Source organism: Enhydra lutris, unplaced genomic scaffold (genome assembly GCF_002288905.1).
Source record: "Enhydra lutris kenyoni isolate GAN:26980312 unplaced genomic scaffold, ASM228890v2 scaffoldscaffold3, whole genome shotgun sequence".
Taxonomy (NCBI): Eukaryota; Metazoa; Chordata; class Mammalia; order Carnivora; family Mustelidae; genus Enhydra; species Enhydra lutris.
The window spans coordinates 34,465,122-34,490,533 of NW_019154087.1; the positions used below are offsets into that span (position 1 = coordinate 34,465,122).

General features: G+C 35.3%; 1 protein-coding gene across 9 annotated transcripts in view; it reads right to left on the reverse strand.

Annotated features, from left to right (window-relative positions):
• Positions 1–25,412, reverse strand: part of LOC111156592 (PDZ and LIM domain 5) — a 212,474-nt gene that overhangs the window by 65,109 nt on the left and 121,953 nt on the right. For 4 of the 9 annotated variants that reach the window (XM_022517627.1, XM_022517610.1, XM_022517604.1 and 1 more), the window contains 2 exons: positions 19,946–20,118; positions 19,541–19,577 (listed from right to left, as the gene is read on the reverse strand). In XM_022517627.1, coding sequence (XP_022373335.1) covers positions 19,541–19,577; positions 19,946–20,118 — 210 coding nt within the window. Of the gene's footprint in view, positions 1–17,859; positions 18,982–19,540; positions 19,578–19,945; positions 20,119–20,379; positions 20,398–23,435; positions 23,451–25,412 lie in introns of those variants that run through there. The other 5 variants (XM_022517619.1, XM_022517597.1, XM_022517591.1 and 2 more) reach the window with 3 other exon arrangements.

The window sequence follows — 25,412 nt, forward strand, 5'->3', positions numbered from 1 at the left end:
ACCCAAACCAACACCTTCACCACCACCAAATATAAGCTCTTCCCTCCACCAATTTTTTTTTAACATGGCTACCTTCATGTGAGGGAAGAAAGGTGGATGGGAATTCTCACACACAGAGTCCCAATACAAAAGACTATGTATTTTGCATGCTTCGGGGAAGTTAAACTCCAAGAAATTAATTCAGTTGTTCAATATTATATACCTTTTAAGAGTCAGATGGAATTTGAACCAGGCCTGTCTGTACTATTTCCACTACATAATGCTTTCCAGCATCTTGTGGGGTAGCTAGCTGCCTGAATGGTGCACTGCAAGAAAGCACTAAAAAACTCCTTCCAAGTCAGAATGCTGTGTTTGTAGATCTGAAATAATATGGATGTTGTTTATCTCCATGTAAACAAAGTAGTTTATCCAGTCCCACGACAAATGTTTGCATACAACTGTGTTGCTTTACTTTTTACTTTGTTTTTCCGATGTCTGTACCATTTTTTCTTCCGAATGACAGAATTAAATTTTAGAGCCATCACTAGGTTAAAAAAAAAAAAAAAGATGAAAAATTCAGTGTGAAGTTTGAAAAAAGAAAGCACCAAGTATAATATTTAGAAATACAAAATTGCCCATTGTTTAAAAAGAAAGCTGTGGATTAAAAAAAAAATAGAATATATCAGTCACGTTATACTGATTTTCAGAAAAGAAAATGTAACACTAAGATGAAAAAACAGAAAAGGAAAGGTTATATTCCCATATTTTATTTAGCACTGGTCACATCTTTACCACAGAGTGTTAGGAAAATAAAAAAAAAAGGACAGACAACTTAAGAAAAATGTCATGTTAGAATTAAAGTATTATTTAAGAGATAGAGTTGAAAATGTTAAAAGAATAAGAACTGTAAGTCCTATAGCAGGGGTCAGCAAACCATGACTATCAGGCCAATTTCGCCCACCCCTTGGTTTTGTATGGCTGATGAACTAAGAGTGGTTTTAAATGTTTTTTTTTTTTTTTTAATGAATAGTATTTCTTAATACACGAAGATTCTATGAAATTCAAATTTCAGCCACAAAGTTTTAATAAACTTTAAATAAAGTTTAATGGAACCCAGCCAGGTTTCTTCATTTACATATGTCCATGGCTATTTTCACACACTACACACAGAGGTCAGTAGCTGTGACAGGCCATATGGCTCACAAAACCTAACATATTTACTATCATAAACATATTTACGATCTTTACAACAGAAGTTTACTGACCCCTGTCTAGAGGAAAACCTCTCTACAGAGCTACCAGAGTTCACTTTTGACAATACAAATCTGATCCTGTCTGCTGGATTCGCAGCACTGCTTTAGAGGTAACTGTGGTCCTGGGCTCCCTATTCTCCAGCTTTATCTTATAGAGCTTTTCCTTTTTTCCCTGTGGCTTGCTGCAGTCCAACTGGTTTTCCATCTCTTTCTGAAACAGGCCACGCTTCTTCCCATCTCAAGACCTCTGCATAGTCTCACTTTTTATGCCTACCTCTCTACCATACTTTCACTGGGCTAATTCCTAAGTGTCCTTCTGCCCTCAGTTTAAATGTCACCTCCTCAGGGAGGACCACCCAATTCCCCACATCACCCTAGGCTGCCCATGTCACATGCTTTCAAAGTACCCTGTACCTTTTCGTCATAGAACTTACTTGTTATTAATGTAATCGTATAGTTTGTGTGGTGATTTGTTTAATTCCAGACTCCCTCACTAAATTAGAAGCTCTGCGAGGTCAGAGACCATATGTTTAATGGTACAAATGAAGTGTAATAAAGTACTTAACCACAAAATATACAGTAAATATTTGTTGAATGAATGCATGAATGAAACTTATTGTTTTCAAATACAGAAATCACTCACAATATACATATATTTCTTAGAAAATATCTGTACATTCTAGAGACTGGAGACTGTCTAGCAATTCAGGTTAAACAGGTACTATATTACTACCTAAGCAAGAAGGGGCATATGATCAACCTCTAAGAAATTACTAGACTTCCAAAAATACCTCTAAAAATGTCCTTCACAACATAAAGAATTATCAATATTCTAGAAAAAAGAAAATATAGTTATAAAGAATTATCAATGTCTACATACTACTATATAATGAGGAGAGGTAAGAAAAGGGAGTAAGCTGGAGTTCAGTCTTCCAAAACCTCCATGCACTATGTTGATTGGAAAAATGAGTGCCACTTGAGAATAAAGTTCACACAACTCATGAAATACCTTCTAAAGCCAGATTTCCAAGTTTCCAAACAAACGCACTTGGCAGGTTTCCCATGTCTCACACACACTCATTACCTATCCCTTTGCTTAACCAACCTCTAAAAATACCAGACCTAAGAAAATCTTAAACTACCTCATTTAATATGGAACAGAGATCAATATCTGCTCTAATTCTGTCATTCTCTAATATTTATTCCTTTTAGGATTGGAAGAAGCTCTAATTAATAGCACCTCTATAGCAGCCAAACTCTGCTTTGTCTGTTACTTAAGTGAGTTTTCATTTCTTACCAGAGAGAGGTATGAAGACTTTATCCTTCCCAGATATGTCTGGAGAGCTGAGCTTGCAGCCTTTTGGCCTGTTTTTCTCAGAAAAATGAACAAAGAACTATTGTGCATTATCTTTCTCGGCAATTGTGTCTTTCCGTGCTTTCCAAAGGGAACCCATGCTAGCAATCTGTCCAGGCAAACAGGCATGATGCTGCTCATCTTACATTCACCATCCTATAGAACAGGGAATGGAACTCTTTTTCTATGCCCCAGGAATGACAACTGTCAAAAAGCAAGATCCTTATGCTGTGGACTCCATCTCCTCCCTTTTTCAGGTGCCTCAACTGACCTATCTCCTTTGCATTTTCTATTCTCCTTCTCCATTGCATGCTTTGAGTCTCCATTCAAAAATACTGTAGGATAGGTTCTCTTAAAAAAAAAAATTACAAAAAAAAAATTACTAAACAAAACAAAAAACCATACTACCACCAACAAAACTGACTTCCCCTTCTATTTTCCTATCCCCATTAACAGCCAAAGGGAATAATAGTTTTACTCTAGAAACACTATCAGTCTTCAACCAACTCAAGTGGGCTTCATCCTCCAGCCCTGATAAAACCATATTCTTGCAAAGGTCACTAATGATCTCTTTGTGGCTAAATTCAATTGACAATTTGCATTCCTCATTTTCTTTTTATTGTGGTAAAAAAGACAATATAACAATGATGTGGATGGAACTAGAGGGTATTGTGCTTAGCGAAATAAGTAACACAATTATCATATGATCTCCCTGATGTGAGGAAGTTAAGAGGCAACGTGGGGGGTTCCGGGGGTAGGAAAAGAAAAAATGAAACAAGATGGGATTGGGAGGGAGACAAACCATAAGACACTCTTAACCTCACAAAACAAACTGAGGGTTGCCGGGGTGAGGGGTGAGGGGGGTATGGATAACGTGGTTGGGTTATAGACATTGGGGAGGGTATGTGCTATGGTGAGTGCCGTGAAGTATGTACACGTGGCTATTCACAGACCTGTACCCTGGGGCTAATAATACATTATATGTTAATAAAAAACATTTTAAATTAAAAAAATAATAATGAAATGAGAGGAAAAGTAAAAAAAAAAAAAGACAACATAAAACTTACCATCTTAACCATTTTTAAGTGTATAGTTCAGTAGTATTAAGTATACTCATTGTGGTGAAACAGACCTCCAGAACTTTTTTACCTTGCAAATCTTAAACTACACCCATTCAGCAACAACTCTCTTTCCCCACTGCCTACCCTCTGGTGACCACTACTTTCTGTCCCATGAATTTAACTTCTTTAATACCACATACAGGTGGAATCATACAGTTTATCTTTTTGAGTGCAATCCTCATTTTAATCTTGGTGTAAGACCCAGCTGACCACTCCTCTTCTCCTGTCTTCAGTGTCTGTTTTTAGCACTATTTTACTGGCTATTCCTGATTGCAGGATAGGAAAGTTAAAGTTCTCCATCAGTAAGACAATTTCAAAATGCTAATCTGGCTCATCCACTTTGGAGTTATATGTAAACTATGTAAGAATAAATTTGTCACAAAGGCTAACCTTTAAAATATGTGAAAAAGAATGCAGAAACTTTCTTTTGCAGCATAAAAACTTCAAATTTCCAACTAAAAACTTCAAAGCCTCCTCACTCTCTTTATAAATATCACAAAATAACCAAATAGAGTGACTGATTTATTACATCCCCATATGGCAATGAGAGGAGAAATCCAATACCTTAAAATGTGTATTTTATACCAGGTAAAGGAGGAAAATGACAACTGTCCTTTGTATTTTCACTCTTCCACAAGCAAACATTCATACAATAACACTGCTCAGCAGAAAATGGAATATACAAGGATCACACCTGATTTCCATACTTTCAGGGTTCACTGGCACAGCAAAGCTATTTATTTTACCCAAGGAAACGGCTAGTTGTCTGGAAAATGGAGTCTCTTCCACTGGCTTACTGACAATAAAAACTGTCAGTGTGTTCGCTTGTAACTAGGATTTCCCTTCTGCAAAATTAAATCAACTGAACTTCAGCTGGAAATTTCTGGCACTCTTAATCACAGGCCAAATGAATTAATTGATTTCAATAGCCTTTGTTTCTGTAGCAGCCTAAAAACATTATTTAAGCCTGCTAATTCTACATTATAGATGGCACCTTACAGAGAACTTAAAAATCGGCAAGTAGGGGCCTCCTTGCTTTTTACACATGGGGAAGCAAAAAGGACTGAATGTTAGATGTAAAAAGAAGATTATGAAATAAATGATCAAACATGAAAATAACACTCAAAATGAGATTTACTTTTTTTGTGAGAGCAAAGATAAAGGACTGACTTGGAGGTTTCCACTTTACTGAAGCAAGGAAAAGAGGGAAAGAATAAGGGAGATCTCTGAAGCAAATAGAACTTACTATTTGTGTTGGGGAGAGAGTTTGCTCTTTATTGATATACATATATTCCATTTTATTCACAACTTCCAAATTCTGCTTTAACTCTTACATATTTCTCTACTGTTGCTTTCCCTGATGGGTTATTATTGAATAATGCCCTGTCTTAACATTATGTGAACTCTTTAGGTCAGTTAACTCTATGGTATTCCTTGATCTTTTCAGAAAATTTTTATTTTTTTTTTATTTATTTGAGACAGAGAGAGAGAGCATGAGCCAGGTATAAGGGCAGAGAGACAAGCAGACTCCCCACTGAGCAGGGAGCCCAACTTGGGGCTCAATCCCAGGACCTATAGATAATAACCTCAGCCAAGGCAGACAGGTAACCAACTCAGCCACCCGCGCACCCCTAGAGAAATTTTCCTATAGGATCTCAAGATAAGATAGGTAAATATTGAGCATATATTACACTACATTCTAAAACCCCAATATAATGTAAAGATCTTAAGGGATAACACCAAGTTTAAAATTACTTGGAACAATCCCCCGATAAAAGCCTACATTCCTCAGTAGCAGTAAGGTACTAACCACTAACCATAGCCTCTCTCACTCTGCATCATCAATTTCTTCTTGATTGCTCCTTTTATTGATTTCAACTAGCTAGAAACAGCTTCCCCAATGGGGCAGAAACCTGCCATTCTGTAGTATTAACGTAATCCTAATACTATAAAAAGAATTTATAAATGATAAATGTATTATTTCAGATTCAGAATAAAAAGATATATTATTTAATAAGTACCACTGCATCAGTCGGTTACCTATTTGAAAATATATGTGAATCTGTCCAAATGCCTATGCAACAGCCACAAACCATGAGTCCTTGGAGAAGCCAGGTATCTTGAGAATGCCACCAAAGCACCTCATGCTTCAATGAGTATCCCACTAGCATTACAGAACAAAAGCTAGGGGTCATACACTCTCTAGCTAAATCTTCTGGATCACACGTCCTGAGCTCTCCGATTAATCACTGTATCTAACTCGTTCATTCAATGATGACATCTGGATTCCACTTCATGGCAGGCATCCTCACGTATTCTACTGCCCACTTTAGTTTCCTGCCCTCATGGAGCTTACATTCTCCTGCCCACTTTCTCTCCTCTAACAGACCATGAGGATCAATCCCATCACACTCTCCCTCCATCCATTTACTTGCCACAATCAGAAGTGCAAACCCCTCGGGTCATCCATCATCTCCTGGATTCTTGTGACTTTACTGTTTTATGTATCTTCTAATCTGATCAAATTCCCATCCCTCTCAACCCTCCCAAATCCTGTGTTACTCCACTGAACTCTATTGTTCTGTGCAGTCCCTTCAAAAAGAGGTTCCTTTTCTCTCACACCTTGTATGTTTATAAACTTGGAGATAATGCCTTCCTCAATATTGTTTCGAACGTCAGTCATCTTAGATCCTCCAAATTCCCAAGTCCTCCAAGGCTCATGTCATCAATTATACCACTCATTAGCTACTCATCTCATTTTCTTGCTTCTACCTCATCCACTATTTGCCTCAGGCCCTGACTCACTGTCTTCCTCTTTACCCATTTCAACAATCATTCTTGATGACTTCAGTGTTGTCATGTTGAATCACTGAATAAGCTGACTGCTAAGTTCTTTGACTTTTTCACTTCAGTGATAATTCCTCCAAGGCAGTAAGTCTTAGGCCTGGAACATCTGAGCCATGCACTCCAAAATTCTTAACTTTTACTTTTCATATGTAAGAAAAATACCTCTAAAATCTGAATGTTAAGTACCTCCTTTTTTTGTAATTCACTCACCCCTCTACATCGTGACTCTATTAGTTTTACTGAACTGACCGTTCCCAATTTCACAGACTCTTACCAACTCAATTAATTCTTACCAAATTCACTGGTTCTTATATTTCATTATTCATCAACCCCTGCCCCCTCCATTGTCAGTACTTCCTCTAAAATGCAAACCCATTGTCCGCACTTCTTCTAAATACAAACTAAATACAAATTCTAAAATACAAACCCATCCGATTTCCTTCTCCTTGGCCTAACTTCATAACATCTCTTGCCTGAACTAAGGGAATACACATAATTAGTCCCCTGTGTTCATTTTTTCTCCCTCACAATCAATTTTACATAGTATTCAGAGGATTGGATCTTTTAAAAATACACATCAGATATTACTCCCATGATTAAAATCCTATACTGGGCTCTCCAATTAATTGGGTTAAAAATCTAAATCCCTTAACACAACTTACAAGGCAAAAAATGATTTGGCTCCTGACTACTTCAATCTCTTATCACTCTCTCCTTTATTTACTATGCTCCAGTAATAGTGGACTTCTTTCAGATCCTTAAACACACCAGGCTGAATCCTATCTCAGGGCCTTTGCACTTGCTGTTCCCTCTGCCTAGAGAGCCTATCTTCTGTATATGTGCATGGTTAACTCCTTCAGATCATTCAGCTCACATGTTTTCTTTTCCCTAACCAGTGTCTAATGACTTCATTCCTCCCTTCCCCTTATTATACTCATATTGTCCTATATTATTTCTTTATAAAACATCACAACATAAAACTGTATTATTTGCTTTTTTATTGCATGTCTGCTCCACTAGATGATAAATCCATGACAGAGCCTTGCCTCTGTTATAAACCAACCATCTACAATAGTGAGTAGCAGATGATAAGTATTTCACAAGCACTTGCTGGATTTATTATATCCATATATAATAAACATGAGCAGGGATCACTAAAGTCTGAGACTAAAGGAGAATGTTTGAGGAAGAAGAAGACATAGCCGTAGATTTAGGTCAAGGAACTAGCCCCTATTATCAACTGAAATCAATTATTCATATAAATACTTCTGACCCAAACAGCTTAACTATCCCATGATTTTTCAGTTGATTTTCTTGGGATTACCTACATAATTATCAGACATTAATGCCAAGAATTAATCATAATTTGCCAGGTGAGATTTTGTAAGTGTAGAATGGAACTATTGCTTACCTCATAATTTTGAGAGTCATAGGACATGACTAACTTACACTGGGTTTACTTTTTTCTAAAATTCCTAAATTTTTTTACATTTATTTTTGTTAACTTTATCCATCCCTACCACCAACTATGTCCCAGAAGAGAAAAATTATTTGACCCAAACTACAAATAACTATATTAATTTTTTTTTCTTTCTCCTACAACATTGGGTCTTAGACTCCTAATACATGTTCAAAGGATGATCTGGTTATGGAATATGTGTGCCATCCCTCCCCACTTCGGGATAGCCACAAATTTAGGAAGTAAGCTATAGAAGCCCTCATCCAAGTCATGAATTGATCCTTTAAAACAATATCCTTTGTTCAACTCCTTCAACTTATCATGAATCTAAAAATTTGATAATCATTAACCTCATTTTCATTATTAAATTCAATGGGATCTTAAGAGCCTTTCTTTGATGACTTGTTAAAACTAACATTTCCCCCAATCTACCAAAAATGTGTTGAATTTGGTGTGATGTGTTTCTTGAGAACTTAATTCTGGGTCTTGGCAATTCTGTCCTTTTCTCGGTGCTCACTGGCAAGGCTTTAAAAATGTCTTCTAGATTTTTTTCCAGGTGACCTCAAGTTCAAACTAGTTTACAGTTTAGAAGTTTTTTTCTTCTTTGAAACTTAATACTACATTTACCTGTTCCAAGTCTTCTACTTTCTTTCCCATCCTCCAGGATTTTTTTTTTTTTTTAATGCATATAGTGTTACTTACCAAATCCCTTCTGTAAGTTCTTTAAATGTTGGGTTATAAACCATTGAGAAAAAAAGACCACTGGGAGCTCATCTAGAATCCCTTTCTATTTGGGACTTTAATTCCCTCCAGAATGTAAACTAACTAACCAGAACTTTTTTAGTATTTATCTCTGGTTTTGGGTGACTTTTGTTTGCTTGTTTATATCCTTCAACAATGAGCATTTGTTAATTTACAGTAACCCCTGACAACACCACTTTTTTACTCTCTTAAATTAATGTTGTCTGGTCATTTCACTTTTCATATTTAAATATTCTTGTGTGTGTGAATGTACATTTTCTTAACATCCATGTGGTACTGTTTCAATATCTTTGATAAGAGATTTGCTCATTTAATAACAGATACTTGATGCCACTGTAGTAAGCAAAGGATAAATTTGAGTCCACCAAGTCTGTTTAAAACTGTTACTTCTTATTAATTAAAATCTTTCAGAAACTTATTCTCAAATTTTTTTCTCATGAATTACTAGGATATTGGGACAAAGAATAAACTATGTGAAAGGACAATATAAATATGTACCTCTAACCCAAAAATTGCATAGATTTCATCCTAGCTTTAACAAACTCTATTCAATTCAAAGAAATAAATGCAGACTCTTCAGGCATAATCAATTAGGTACAACTTGGAGGTGAACACCTCTCACAAAACTGGACACAGAAGCAGCATTCAACATATACTGTCATAAAAGTAAAGAAAAACAAAAGGAGAGACATAAACAGTTGAGCCTGCTTTTAAGATTAATTTAATTTGAAAGGACTTCTTCAATTTGACTAAGAAATGGAAAACTGAAATGCCTAAATATCCATATCTGTCATGTTTTATACATTATGTAATATATTTCTTCAATTTTCTTTTATAAAATCATACTATCATAATCAACACACCTTTACCTAACATAAAGGTAGAAAAACCTGGTCTCCTGAAACTTTCAATGTGACTAAAATATGTAAAATTGAATAGAGACAAAGGATAGAAAATTAAGCCTTCCATCATGGATGAAGATTGCCTATTACCAATGTTCTTTAAGTTGTGACATCTTCTGAAATTAAAAAGTTCATTACATGGGCACCTGGGCGGCTCAGTGGGTTAAAGCCTCTGCCTTCGGCTCAGGTCATGATCCCAGGGTCCTGGGATCAGGCCTTACATCGGGCTCTCTGCTCAGTGGGGAGCCTGCTTCCCCCTCTCTCTCTGCCTGCCTCTCTGCCTACCTGTGACCTCTGTCAAATAAGTAAATAAAAAATCTTAAAAAAAAAAAAAGTTCATTACAGGAGGAGCCTTCAACAGTAGTGACTTTTAATCAAGAAGGTAAGTTCCTTTTACTTTCTGGTTTAATTCAATAAAATAATTTCAATGTAATTTACCTCCATACAGGTGAAGCAGAAAGAATTTATCCGAATAGTATTGGTGGTCTGATCAAACTTCTAAGGAACTTAGTGTATTCAAGTATCTCCAGAATGTAAATAAACCAAAATTTTTTCCATATTTACCTCTGGATTTGGATGATTTTTGTTTGTTTATATCTTTCAACAATGAGCATTGGGACCATGAAAGTCAATTTCTGCTATCACAAATAATGATTTTTATTTTTAAAAAATACTTATAAGTGGTAGTCTTCCCAGATTAATTTAGGAAAGTAAACAAGTATTTCCAGAGTTAAACAGAGTAATGAACAATTTTTGTGTGAAAATACAGAGTAGATAGAAACTATGTTATTCCTTCAATGATTCTAAAGTACTTCTCCTAAGTAACTGAAGTGTAGTAACCACTTATATTCAATAGATGGCGATCTTTACATTATACAGTGGTCACCGAACCAGCATTTGCATAGGACAGTATAACCCACCAGTAGAAAATGAAATGAGGTAAATTCAAATACTCTACATTTTGCAATAGACAAAAATTAGTGCTTGGTTACATACCCATTTTTTGGACCTATGGACTTTTTTCTAGGTTGACGAATGTACTCTGCACTAAGAGATTCTGTCTCTTACCATTTTTATTTTTTAAAATTAGGAGACTCAATCTTATGAAACAAACTGAGGGTTGCTGGGGGTGGGGATAGGGTGGTTGGGTTATGGACACTGGGGAGGGTATGTGCTATGGTGAGTGCTGCGAAATGTGCAGGCCTGATGATTCACAGACCTATACCCCTGGAGCAAATAATACATTATATGTTAATAAAAATAAGTAAAAAAAAAAAAATTAGACTGTTATGTTACATCCATAACAGAGTGTTATATATTTTTGAGCAAATCCACTTGTTCCTACACTTTGTAAAAATATATGGGAGGGGCGCCTGGGTGGCTCAGTGGGTTAAAGCCTCTGCCTTCGGCTCAGGTCACGATCCCAGGGTTCTGGGATGGAGCCCCACATGGGGCTCTCTGCTCAGCAGGGAGACTGCTTCCCCCTCTCTCTCTGCCTTGCTCTCTGCCTACTTGTGATCTCTGTCAAATAAATAAATAAAATCTTTTAAAAAATATATAAATATGGGAATATGAGACTAGGGAGTGATCCCTGATTTCTTTGCATGGCTTATGAAGAATAAGTTTCAGGTAATTTACTCAAGTGACATGTGTCTTAAAAAGGATAAACAACGGGAGCCCAGTATATTTGTGAAACAGCAACTGAAGAAGACCTGGCTCAGGTCAGCCAACTGTTTCTTCACGAAACTATTTTATGTGGGGTACCAGAACATCTGTGAACAAACTAAAATTATTTTAAAAACCTGCTATAAAAAGAGTTATGTTTGGAAATCTTTATGAAATTTCTGCATTCTAAAGTTTTGATGAATGTACAAAAATTATAGGTTTCTATTCAGGAAGTAACTTAAAATCTGTTTTGACAGCCTTCAGCTAGAAAGCATTAACTCAGTGCTACAGGATGGCCCATACACAGAGGATTTTTCCCCCTAGTACTGTTTCATTGCTTTGTGTAACGTAACTGGTGACTAGAGTTTGAACTATTTTCCTACCAAAGGGAGAGGCAGTTACTACTCCCTTGAAGGATATTTTAAGTCTTTGAAAATTAAAAACTCCTATCATACATTATTCTTACCATAATATATGAAAAATCAGAACCTACCATTACTTGAGCAAGAGAAGTAAAAGACTGATAAAATATGTTTTGATCATAATTTTATACATCTTTTTGCTAATCAAAATGCTATTTTTTACTTATTCATATAAGCCTCTATAAGTATAAAAATTTAAAAACTGCTTATTAAATAAATATTTTACTTTATAATAGAAACTGAAAAGATGGTGAGATCAAGAAAATCACCCTTTAACTTAAGATAAATTGTATGGTGTTGACACAATGATGTATTTTAGGTATAAATATAAATTTTTTTAAAGTTATCTTTCAATGAAATTTCCTTTTTTAAAAAATTTATTTGAGAGAGAGAATGAGAACAAGTGGGGGGGGTGAGAAGCCAGCTCCCCACTGAGCAGGCAGCCCAAAACCTGGGGATCATGACCTGAGCTGAAGGTATACTCTTAACTGACTGAGCCACCCAGGTGCCCCTCAGTGAAATCTCCTATAGCCCCCCTTAATTCTCTACTGTGGTAAATCACATATTATTATTAGCTTTCCACAATTAATATGCTGTTTATAATATAGCTGTTGCTTCTTTTCAGTCAATGTTGCAGATTAAACTCTTTAACCTCAAACTTCATTTCCTTAGGAATGAAAAAACTCTGGGTTTTCCAGAGTACTAGGCATTTCATACACCCATTTCTAAAATTAATCAGGTATTGTCATATCACACGAGTCACTAAGCTAGTCATGCTGAAAAAGATTAAAAAAAACAAAGGAAGATGGATTAAGAAACAAATTTTTCATTTAATTTTAGAAAGTATCTCCCATAACCATTTAACCAAGTGATAACAGCAGAGAGAAAGCATCAACACTTTTGCCAATCAGGTTGCCAATGCACAACAATTCTCCTTTGAAGCAACTAAGGTATGGTTCCACTTTACCTAGAATACAAATATTAATGCCTTGATTTTTATAAAAACTTGACTTAAACTGAATTTATATTCAATTAAAAGTTATGTTTACCATGCTGCTAAAAATTTCCCTAATATTTAACAACTAAGAAATTGGAGAAATATGCATTTATATGCAATTAGAAACCATTAGTTAATTAATGCTAACTAGTGTCACGTATGGTAAGGATACACAAACACTTGTGTTCAAAGAGCTTATACTCTAGTTAGACATATAGGGCAGGGAGACAAATACCTGTAATCCAAAACAGAAAAAGAGGCACCACAACAGAGATAACGACAATCCTTCTGAGTTCAAGTCAGTGAGTCTACTTAAGAATAACTTTTTTTAGATACTAACCTGCCAAATTGATATTAGTACCAAAAGGACACTGGTATATATTATGGACTGAATGCTTTCCCCCCAAAATTCATATGTTAAAGCCCCGACCCTCCAGTGTGACAGTATTTTGATATAAGGCCTACAAGATGGTAATTCAAGTTAAATGAGGTCATAAGAGTGAGTCCCTGATATGAGAAGATTAGTATTCTTATAGAAAGAGGAGACACCAGAGCTCTCTGTGTGTCCACAGAGGAAATGTCATGTGAGGACACATGAAGAAGGTGGTAATCTGCAAGCCAGACAGAATAGACTTCCCAGAAATCCACCCACATAGCACCTTGGTCTTGGACTTCTAACTTCTAGAACTGTTAGAAAATACATTTCTGTCATTTAAGTTACCTAGTCTGTGGTATCTAGGTGGCAGCCTGAGCTGACTAATACAGTATATTTCTAATTTAAGAATTAGTTCACCAGAGATGAATCTTACAGTCCTAACATCTACTTTCAAATTATATTTTTGTATTTTTTATATTTGTACTACTTATGTATTTATTGTATTTTTATATATTTATGTTAAATGTCCATTTATATATTGAATGTATAAAGCTTTACTTAGACAGTTACAGTTCTATTTAGAAAGATATACTATGCCTGTTAGGATGCCTTTTCCTGGGGTGCCTGGGTGGCTCAGTGGGTTAAGCCTCTGCCTTCAGCTCAGGTCATGATCTCAGGGTCCTGGTATCAAGCCCTGCATTAGGCTCTTTGCTCAGCAGGGAGCCTGCTTCCCCCCTCTCTCTCTGCCTGCCTTTCTACTTGTGATCTCTATCCATCAAATTAAATAAAATCTTAAAAAAAAAAAGAATGCCTTTTCCTTCCAATTTATATTATTATACTAACACTCTTAGCTTCAAAGAGCTCATACTCTAGTTGAAGATTTATGACATATAGACTAAGATCTACAATACAAATTAGGAAAGAAGTGGTAGAAATTACACAGTATATTACTTCAGAAAATTATTGCCACTATGGAGGATGGAGGTGGCACACTGTGGGTGAGTCTGTGTGGCTGGAACTGTAGGAAGGAATAAGAATATCTTGGAAGAGGGAGGATTTGCCCTCAGCCCAGTCATTCTCACTAGCACACCACGGGCATTTGGGGCAGGATCACACTTCTTTCTGTGAAATTATCCAGAGCATTACAAGACGTTTAGCATCCTTAGCCCCCACTATCATCCTCCTGGCCCTGTAAGATTTGTATTCTCCCCCTACACATTTCCTACTATGCTGCTACTCAGCAGCATCTCCCCCTAGAGAAAACAGAAAGTGAACTTTTATGGATGTGAAGAAAACAGCAGATGTGTTCAAATAAAATGTATTAAGTGACTGAGTAAATGGCTAATACAGTTTATTCTAAAATACTGCATATGGAAAATTTGTAACATACAAAATCATAATAATATTTTGTTAAGTGCTGCTTAGTTTGTTACATTTACTCAGAGTTCATCCCAATTTTCCACTTTGAAGCTTTTCATTGATTCATTCATATAGCCTTGACTACATCTGATTTCTAAACTGCTTTACCAACTCATTACTCCCAGAATGCTTCTGATGCAATTACCTAAAAAACATCCTTTATTCAAGGCAAAGAAAAGTAATGTGACCTCTTTTTGGCTTCCATATACCTTGCAGGCTGCACGAACCTGATCTTTCATTTCAAGGGTTTCCCTAAATGCTGTTTGTGATCTGGGTTGAAAATTCAAGGAGAAGGGATCAGAAGTGACAAAGATGGAGAAATTGATGGGGAGATGAAGAAATGAGAAGAATCCACACAACTGAGGACCAAGCTGGGATCTACAAGAGCCAGGTTATCTCTACCGAGGCTGAAATGGTCAGGGGCTTTTCACTTCAGCCTCATACCCCTCCAGTCAGCTCACGAGCTGTGGCTTTGGAGGAAGGGCATCTGCTGCTGAGGTGACATGTGAAGGGGCTGACCCCTGAAGGCTATCTGCCCCCCCATACACACACACACCCCAACAGTGGTATCAAGTCCTCCACTGAGGTGATATCTGGAAGGGCTTCACAGTGTCCATCACTGAAAAACTTCCTTATTTTAAAGAAGTGGGAAACTCAGGGGCAGAAACTTATGAGTTGCAAATCTGAGTCTCAAACTCAGAATTTATCATTCCTTGATTATTATTCTGTAGTAATGACATCTATTTTAGAAAGAATGAACAAGGAAATATTTACTTGGTTTAAGTAATTTTCTTGAATAGGACAAACAAGGAATGAGTTCAAACAATTCTTGATATGTTTTTATAGACGGAACTGAACTTTCAAAGTCATCCCTAAATTATGAATTAAGGTACTTTATGTCTAATTTCTACACATTAGAGGTGTTGTTTTTTAATGTCTTTATGTGTGTTTTACAGGGCATTTTGATCTCTACTAATGCATTACCAACATATACTATAATAATGCCTCCTTTTCATAAGTCTTCATTGGGTCTAATGGGAAAAGCATAAAAATGATAACTATGCCCAGGGCAACACTAAGTAAATGAATGTACTTTATTTAGCTTTGATAAAATTTTAATAAACCTCCTTAGTTCTTCATTTTTAAATTTTTCTTGAAAGTGGTTAGATATAAGACAACTTCCCATTCAAAATGCTGTGGATAATATGGGAAATTTAAGATACAAATATACATATTACATCTTTAAATCATGCTTCCTATCACATACTATATTTTGGCTATACTGTCCCTTCTGTTCTGTTCTGTATACTTGCCATGCTCCTTTTCACCACAGGGTTTCCACACTCACTTCATCTGCCTTGAACAGAGACCCAAAATCATCGCATGGCTGACTCTTTTTCCTCTCTCAGGTGATGGCATTAAGGTTATCTCCTCAGAGGTCCACACAACCTAGGGAATCCCTTCATGTGTAGGCCACATTTCCTTTATACTAATTATTTACCTCAGATCACCTTGTTTATGTATTTATCTGCTACTCATTATTTAACCCCTAGTACATATCTGTGCCTGGCATTTAAGTAATTATTTCACATGGAAGAATAACTCAGACAACAAATGGATATTTGTGATTTATAGGATTTTAAATATGAATCAGAGATGCAAAAAATTATGAGATTTTTAATCTGGGGAAATCAATTCAGTCAAATTTCTGAATAAATCTGAATAAAACATGGGACAGTTACCCTCTATCTTAATATCATAATTTTTATTAAGTTCTATACAATATTTTTATCTGAGTCTTCCTAATGGGCATCTTAAACAGCATAAGATTATATAAAATGAGTGTTTCTGTTTCCATAAATAATAAATTTTTCAAGGTAACAAAATATTCACTTTGCGGGAGACATTCCATTTTCTAATTGGTAAAACCTTGCAAAAACGTTGAAAATTCTTAACTTTCAAATTCTACATTAAAAACAAGCCTATAATAAAGAAAGTCTGTATAAGAGAGACAAACAAAAACAAGCTATAAATTAGGTCACTAGATTTAGAATAATATTTTTGCAAGGAGCTTTTACAATATTTGGCTAGCTTTTAAACTAGGAATATAAGATGTCCCAGAAGATTAATTGAACACAGGAATTCAACCTCTGGCAGGGTCAAATGGAATGTCTTTTGTGATCCAGGCTGAACATTTATACTCATATTCAGATATAGATCACTCTACTTACCTAAGTAAATGCTTTCAACAAGATATTAGGTACTTTATTTTTAATCAGGGCGGTACTAAATTCTTATTTTCAACTGTACTTATTTCATGTTATGAAGTTCTATACATGTTCACTTGTCTTTACTAGGGAGAAAGTCTTTTATTTACCTAAAATTCTCAGTCTAGTAGCTTTCTCTCTCAACTACATAGTTACTCTAGAAATTTGGTGCTTGGTGGGAAATACCTTGTTTACTCTACCCTACCACTTATTTTCATGAGAATTTGATTCCATCTACTTTCGAATATCATCTTTTGAGATGAATGAAAATTATTAGGTATAGGAAAGCCTGGTCTAAGAAAGAATATTTTCTTAAAGAGGCCATAAACACAATAATAATGGATTGATGTCAGGATCATAAAGCCACAAGCAGTATCTGATACAGTAGAAGAGGGACACCTTACTAAATTATGAAGTACAGTGGAAATAAGCATAGATAAATCCTAGATCTTTAAATACATTTTATGTACAAAATTTTAGATAATAATCAAACATTAACTGAAATTAATGTTAGTTTCTCCAAATTACCAGGTAGTTGTTCTAGTCTATGGTGACTTCAAAGTGAAAAAAAAATGCAGAAAAATAAAAATGTCTTGAACGGGAGCACCTGGCTGGCCCAGTCAGTAGAGTATGCAACACTTGATCTCAGGGTTGTGAGTTTGAACCCCACACTGGGTGTAGTAGACCTCATTTATAAAAAATAATAGTAATAATAATATAAGTTAATTTTTAAATGCCTTGCATGCAGGCAAAATCCCCCAGTAATCATTTTCCACAAAGACTAATGCTATGTTGTGCCACAATCTAATTTTCTATGATACTCACATACGGTATTACGTCAAATAACATGACAATTCAGAAAAAAAAAAATATGGGCCATTGTCATACTCCACACTCATTCTAGCAGCCTCGCAAAATTAAAAATGTTTTGCAAATGAAATGTCGAGAGAATTATTTATTTTATCCAAGTGATAGTCTAACAAGTCCTGGATGGCACTGTTACTGGTTTCAGGGAAACACAAAACAATTACAAAACTAAGTTAAAGGCAACTTTATTACAGTACTTTTCCAAACTTCAAAATGCATTTATTATTGAATTTAGAACTAAGGTATAATACATTATATTACAAAACAGAAAGCATATCTGGTCGGATATTAGCTTGCATGTATTGCCCAAAATATAGTTTCCTAAGAACAGCAGCAACACACAATAGTTTATATCACTAGTAAAATATTTCTGATGTCACATAAAGAATTATTTATAATTTATTTTATGTTCATTTAAAAACAAAACAAAGTTATCTTTTCTATTTCTTACTAGTAAATGCCTTGAAGTTGTTTATACCCTAAGAACATCCACCAGTTTGGAAATATTTCCTTTGGTAGAAAATGGGATTTTTGAAGCTAACCAGACTAAAAGAACACTCAATTTCCCCACTGCAAATAGGGGCAGAATTCTCTTCTTTCCTTTTTTAGGAGCCAAATCTGGGCCTCCTTCTCTTCATAGCCATCCTGAAATCATATTTGCTTTAAAAAATACCCAAATCTACAATAAACTCTTCTAATAAAGTCTTCTCTGTTTTATCTTGCCTCCTCCTATTTGCTTATTTAGGATAATTTACAACCCACTTTGAACATTATATAATAATGAATTTAAAAGTAATCTTGGGAAAGGTAATAATATTAAGGGTGTATTTTCAAAATTAGATGAGAATATTATTTGCTCATCTGCCTCTGCTTTACACAACCAACCAAATTCAACTTACAAATAGAGTTCCTCTTCCAACATTTCTACTCTAATAACAATGGAAACAGATATAAGACCACTGAACAGATCAGAGTCCCTTACTTTGCTCTCTTGGTTTAATATTTGTGAGCTACCAACTAGCACAAAACAAGTTAATCTTCCTCTTTTTTACAACTGCAGGAAATGGTTAGAAAACTATAGAAAAGACTCATTTTTTTGTAAGGCAAATTTAATACAGATTTTGCTGTGAGGTTGGAAAAAAAGAAAAAGTGAATGAAAAGGTATGTGCTGGTTGCTTGGGGGGGCAAGACTCAAAATCACTGTACGTTAAGAGCACGTGCTGAAACTTCATGGTGCCAGTCACGTAATTTTGTGTATTTGGGACTAAAGACGTGAAGGGGTATCTTTTCCCTGTGGAAAAAAAAAGAAAAGAAAAGGAAAGAAAAGAAAAGTGATAGAAGAGTCATAAGAAAGAGAAAGAAAAAGTTTCTACACTTAGTTCATCATGCAGAAAACATGCTTTATAAAAGTTTAATTTTACATAACTATTTTATTTAATAGCAAAGATTTTAAGGGTAGAGCATTTTTATAAACACAGAAATTAATACATAGAGCCCTCTTGGAAACCCATTTTTATGCCCAAAACAAAATTTCTACAAGACAACACCAACTCATTCACGAAGATCCATAGCGTTAGCAAAGCAAGCCCAAATATACTCTTCTGCCCACTTTTTTCAATACGAAAGGAAATTAACCTTGCATGAAACGCAGACAGTATCTACTAATTCAAAAATCTCTAAGTTTTTTAATCCCACAGTTAAGTCCCACCAAAGATACCAAAGTTAAATGCTTAGCTTCTAGTTACAAAGACAAAAAGCCATACCACTACGCTTGAAAATGTGAAAAAATAAAGCGAGATCATTCATGAAAAGGAAAGCATTCCAATCGACCAAAAAAATGGACAACTTACTTTGCCTTCTTCGTATTTTCAGTGTCCGATTCTTTCACTGAAATATAGTAAGTAATATCCAACATTAGTTGACTTTTTTTAACTTGAAAAATCATTTGAGCAATTACGTGTACAAGTCAATATCAAATGGTCAAGCTGCGCAGAGACACTAAAAAACATCCCACATCATGCTGTCATTGGCTGTGTACTACGGTCAGCACTACTACTGCTGCTACTACTGCTCCACTTTTCAATGCAACTCTCCTGGGCTAGCTTCTTATGTACGTGAACCATATTATGCACAGCATAATTTAAAAGCAAACTGCCTCAGGAAAAAACTGTTTTCTAATAATTACCCATCTGTCTAAATGCTTTTCTCTATGCCAAAGAACATTTGTATATTACAATCCCTAGGTATTCACTTACGATGCTCAGTTCCAGTGATCTGGGCAAGGATTCGGAAAGAACGAGACTGGGTCGTTCCAGTCCGTGGACGCCAATCTTCAGTGTCCTCAATCAGTCTCTTCTTGCTGGCATCACTATGAGTTGGTATGTGATAAAACTCCGTATTGCGCTCAACGATGTGTTTTCTTGGTGGGCTAAGAAGGAAAGAATTACAAATTTTTAAATCACGTTAAGGATAAAATATCCTCTACCAAATTAATTATAATTTACACATTTAATATCAATGCTTTTTTTTTTAATATATCTTTTGCTTTTCCTAGTGAACTCAGCCTCAATTTTCTTAAAAAGATGCCCGGCTATAATAGACTTTTTCTGAAACTAGTAAAAAAAAAAAAAAAAAGACATTTATATGCTAATATAAAATAGTATAAGTATCTATCCAAAAGAAAGTTTACCGTTTAGGTGGGGTTTTCCTTTTAATGGACAGAAGAAGGCAGCAGAAGAGAGATTCCAGCATAAAGAAAAGGAAAAGAATAAGAAAAGAAGGAAAATAATGAGAACTGCAAAGTCCACAGTTTAAAAAATTTTTTTTTGTAATTACGTGTATTGTTCTTCTACCTACCTTATGCTTCACTAAACACAGCTATGGACTATATTTGCAACCACCATTAAATATCAACATATTCCCAAAATGTATTGGCTTTCACAAAATTAAAGGAACATATCTTCACTACTCCCGGGAACTGGTTTAGTACAGGCTGTCAATTAATTCCCGGGAATGGTTTAGTACAGGCGAAGTCAATAATTCCAAACATAATTTTGAAAAGGGTCAGAACTGTTACTTTCTATGGCTTTCTCATTCATGTGTAGATATCCAGCATCCTAAATAAAGTTATGTGCAGGGTCAGTGTAGGGAATAAGAGCTGTGGTATATGGGAAACCAATAAATTTATCAAAACACCAAGATGTAAATCTTGGCTCTATGACTTTACAGATGTGTGACTTTTGGACAAGCCAACCTCACTGAGCCTTTTTCTTTTCATTTATAGATGAGTATATCAAATACAAAGTGGCACTGTTCTAAGCATTAAATGAAATAATATGTGTGAAAGGGATTGTAAACTATAGAATTCAAGAACTTTGAGTTTGCTAAGAACATTCATTTTTCTATTAACAAAGCATAAACATTAAGGAATTTATTAAATACATTAATACTTTGGTCTAAGATCTACTAACATAATGAATACTCCATTCTCTTCCCCCTCCCCATCAAAACAGGACAGACTCAAACTTTTGGAAGCTATAAGTCTAATTCCAGGAGAGATAAAGGAGCCTAAGTCTGGACTAGCAGACTATTGCCATAAAATCCAAGCAGAGAAAGTGCTCAAAGAGTATCAGATGTGAGTGTCAACACCTCCTGGGTGTAACTCCTTGCTACAAAATCACAGTACTATCAGAATGCCACTGGACTGCCGTCATTTTAATAGTTACACTACTAAAACTGTTTTGGTATACTAGAAGTGTTCTTGCCCAATGAACAATATGATAGGATTAACATTAACACTGGCTTTAAAAACAGACAAGTAATAGTTTCAAGTGTAACATCCTTCACTTAGTGCGTGTTCCGTGCAAGTCATTTAACTTCTCCAAATCTCAGTTCTACCCATCTGAGTAAAGGGGACTGCATCTACCTTAAAGAGTTGTATTGAGTAATAAATAAGATCAATAATATATGTAAAGTGTTCTCTAAAGTACCTAATGTACAGTAATGATTACATAATGGCTTCTTTTATGATCACTATAAACATTATTTGAAATGCATGTTTTAAGGCTATGGGTCATCGGGGGTGCCTGGGTGGCTCAGTGGGGTAAGCCTCTGCCTTCAGCTCAGGTCATGGTCTCAGGGTCTCAGGGTCCTGGAATTGAGTCTGGCATCAGGCACTCTGCTTGGCAGGGAGCCTGCTTCCTCCTCTCTCTCTGCCTGCCTCTCTACCTACTTGTGATCTCTGTCTGTCAAATAAATAAATAAAATATTTTTTAAAAAGACTATGGATCATCAGAATATATAAAGAACAGAAGAGGGGTGCCTCAGTTGGCTCAGCGGTTAAGTGTCCCACCCTTGGCTTCCACTTGGGTTCAGGTCACAATATCATGGGTCATGAGAATGAGCCATGTTGGGGCTCTGTGCTCAGTGGGAATCTGCTTGAGATTCTCTCCCTCTGCCCCATCCCTATGAGCTCTCTTTTTCTCAAATAAATAAATCTTGAAAAATAACAGAATAAATAATATTTACACACAAAATATTTATAGCTTATGGTAAAATTTTAAAATTCCAAAAGTGAAATATCTGATATTAATTACTTCACTAAAAACCCAATCTTTTTTAAAAGAGGATTTTAGGGGGCGCCTAGATGGCTCAGTGGGTTAAGCCTCTGCCTTAAGCTCAGGTCATGATCCCGGGATCCCGGGATTGAGGCCGGCATCAGGCTCTCTGTTCAGTGGGGAGCCTGCTTCCCCCCTCTCTCTGCCTGCCTCTCTGTCTACTTGTGATCTCTCTCTGTCAAATAAATAAATGAAACCTTAAAAAAAGAGAGAGAGAATTTTTAAAAAATCAGAATACACAGAGTACTTCATAAACACACTACATTTAGAAGATATAATTTCCTAAACTGACAACAAACAGACATAAGGTAAAGACCTTATGCAATTACTTGAAAAACTTCATATTTAGCTACTAAACTTAAAGTTTAAATTTCTCTATAATTACTGAATGCAGTTTACTCTTAAATGGTGCCAATTTCAACTAAAGACTATTTTATTTTCTACAAAAGCTTTGGTCTGTAAAAATACAAAACAGTGGTGTCAAGCTAAGAATAAGTACACCGAGAATAATAAAATGACACCATTTAGGAATACGTTTTAGCCACAACATACTTGGAAAAAGCATGGTACACCTCTGACTCTCTGATATTCACCACAGCTTAAGGCCCTGTGTTAAGTGATATGAAGTTTCTAAACATTTACTTAGCTTTTCTGGCTCTGACATTCTAAACTCTGATGGCTGTGATTAAAGAAGAGAGTCATCTCAATGATTTTATTTTTTAAAAATATACTTGAGATAGAACATAAATTTAACTATCAAAAGCAAATAATTTATTTCAAAATACAGATATTCACAATTAGCAACTTTATTCATATTTTAAAAAAATACTAAACAAGAGAGACCCAAACTATGTCTCTAACTCCAGTATACACAGTCTACAATACTTATCTCTTTGAAGGTGCAGCTTACTGATTTTTCCACCGCCAAAGTGGAAAACACACCCACTGATTTAAATGAAGTTCTTTAGTATGAAAAACATGTTTCCTAGGTTCCTTAACAAATTTGAAAATTCTTGCATGGAGAAGACATTAACCAAGTTTGCTGGTGGTATTAAATTGAAAATAAGATGGAAAGTTAAAGAGAGACAATGATGAAAATTACAAAAGGAACCACTGATTAGGTACTTACACAGTGCCAGGGTTACTGAAGGAAGAATAATACACACAAGAAATACGTAATAGAGTAGAGAAGACATTGATGTTCCCAGGATAATGGAAAATGGACAAATATGAGGCAAAAAAAAGGGGGGGATAGAAAAAAGAAAAGAGAAAGAAAAAAGAAAATAAAAAATGAAATAATGAAATTCAAAACAATGAATTTACATGAAGATGTTACACATAAACATCATGCTTCAAAATAAACATGTAAACACAAACAAAAATGAACAAATATTAGTCAAAATTCTGTTATATGTTAACAGAGAAAGATTCACTATTTAAAAAGATATCTAGGTTTATTTATTTCATTTTAGCATGAATCCAAATTTCTATTATGTTCCTAACAAAAGGGAGAGAATAAAATAATTACTGGATGTAAGATGTAGAAACAGAACATTTTAGAAACACTTAAAATCAGAGAAAGTCTTTCACTCACATAACATGTGAAGTATGTATTAATAGCAAATGCAATCTCACAAAAATTATCCTGAATCATTAAAATAAAAACTTAATCCCCTACCAAATCACTATATTGTACACCTGAAACTGTATGTTAACTGGGAGTAAGATAAAAACATAAAAAGCCAAAAAAATTATCCTGAAACAGATACTATAAAGAAATAACGTGCTATTTGATTTTTCTCTTATTTTTAAAAAATGTGATTATGACGGAAAATATAGGAAGCATACTGGATCAAAAATAATGGGCTACCACTTAATTTTCATACTCTCCTCTGTCTGTCATTACCACACTTATTCACAAGCAAATCCCAGTAAGTCTGATATTGATTCAGAGGAACTCATGCTTTCATTTTCTATTATTTTTTATTATTACTCAAAAAGGCATGCCTGATATGATATAGTAAAGGAACTACACTAATAACATTTGAAGAAGGAAGATCTCAAAACATAATTCATTCACACACAGCCTATTAATTGTAAATCATTAAAGACAAATATATTTATACACCATTATGGACAGAGAAGACAAGTATAAACTCTACATAGTTTGTCAACACACTGCTGAATCAATCCTGAAATGAAGTTTAGTCAGAGTAACTAGCAATTCATTATGAACCTAGTGACAGTTTTAATATTAACAATGCTCAGTGTAGCTGTATTTCCTGGATATATATCAAAGTCAGTTTCATAAACTCTACAGAGGGCTGAGTTTCACTAAAGGGGGATGGGATGCAGGAGTATGCTGATCTCAGCATTTATTGATATGGACTCTGCTGTAGCCACGACGCAAAGCATACTCTCCTCTGCCTTACGATTTTAAATAGCAGGGAAATAGTTTTTCAAAATAACCTCCCCTGAACAGAATTTTAGATACATACTTAAACATTTTTAAGTTTAGGGGGCAAAGTTTTATATCAACATGAAGTTGGGAGGGAACCGTTCTATTGTGTAGTAAGTGGCAACAAATGGAGACAAGATGCCAACTTGTATATATAGAACAAATATTTCCAAGCATTTCAGAAAATGTGCCCAGGTGGAATGGAGCATCATACACTGCAATGGCATTTGTGCTAACGTGACAATGAGAAGACCTGTCTCCACACCCTGACTATGCTGCCACGTGTCCTCTGCCCTGGACAAGGTGAAATCTACAGAAGCTCTTCCTTACTGAACAGTGAAATGGTTATAATTTCTTTTTCTTTCAGCATTCTTGTAAGGGCATAAGTTTAATTTATGTAAAGACACTCTGAAAACCACACAAACACAGATTTGTTGTTAGGGTAGATCCCCTAACTGATATTAAAAACAAAAAAAGTACTATCAAACCCAACTGTGGTTTATGCACATTATTCAACCCATTTAAAAACAAATACTAGTTCAAAGTAACAGAAATAAGCCAGGATCACAGTCAGGTAATGCAGAGGAAGGCATGTCAAACTGGCTTCAAAAAAACCTAAGCTTGAATCTAATCACTTACAAGATACAT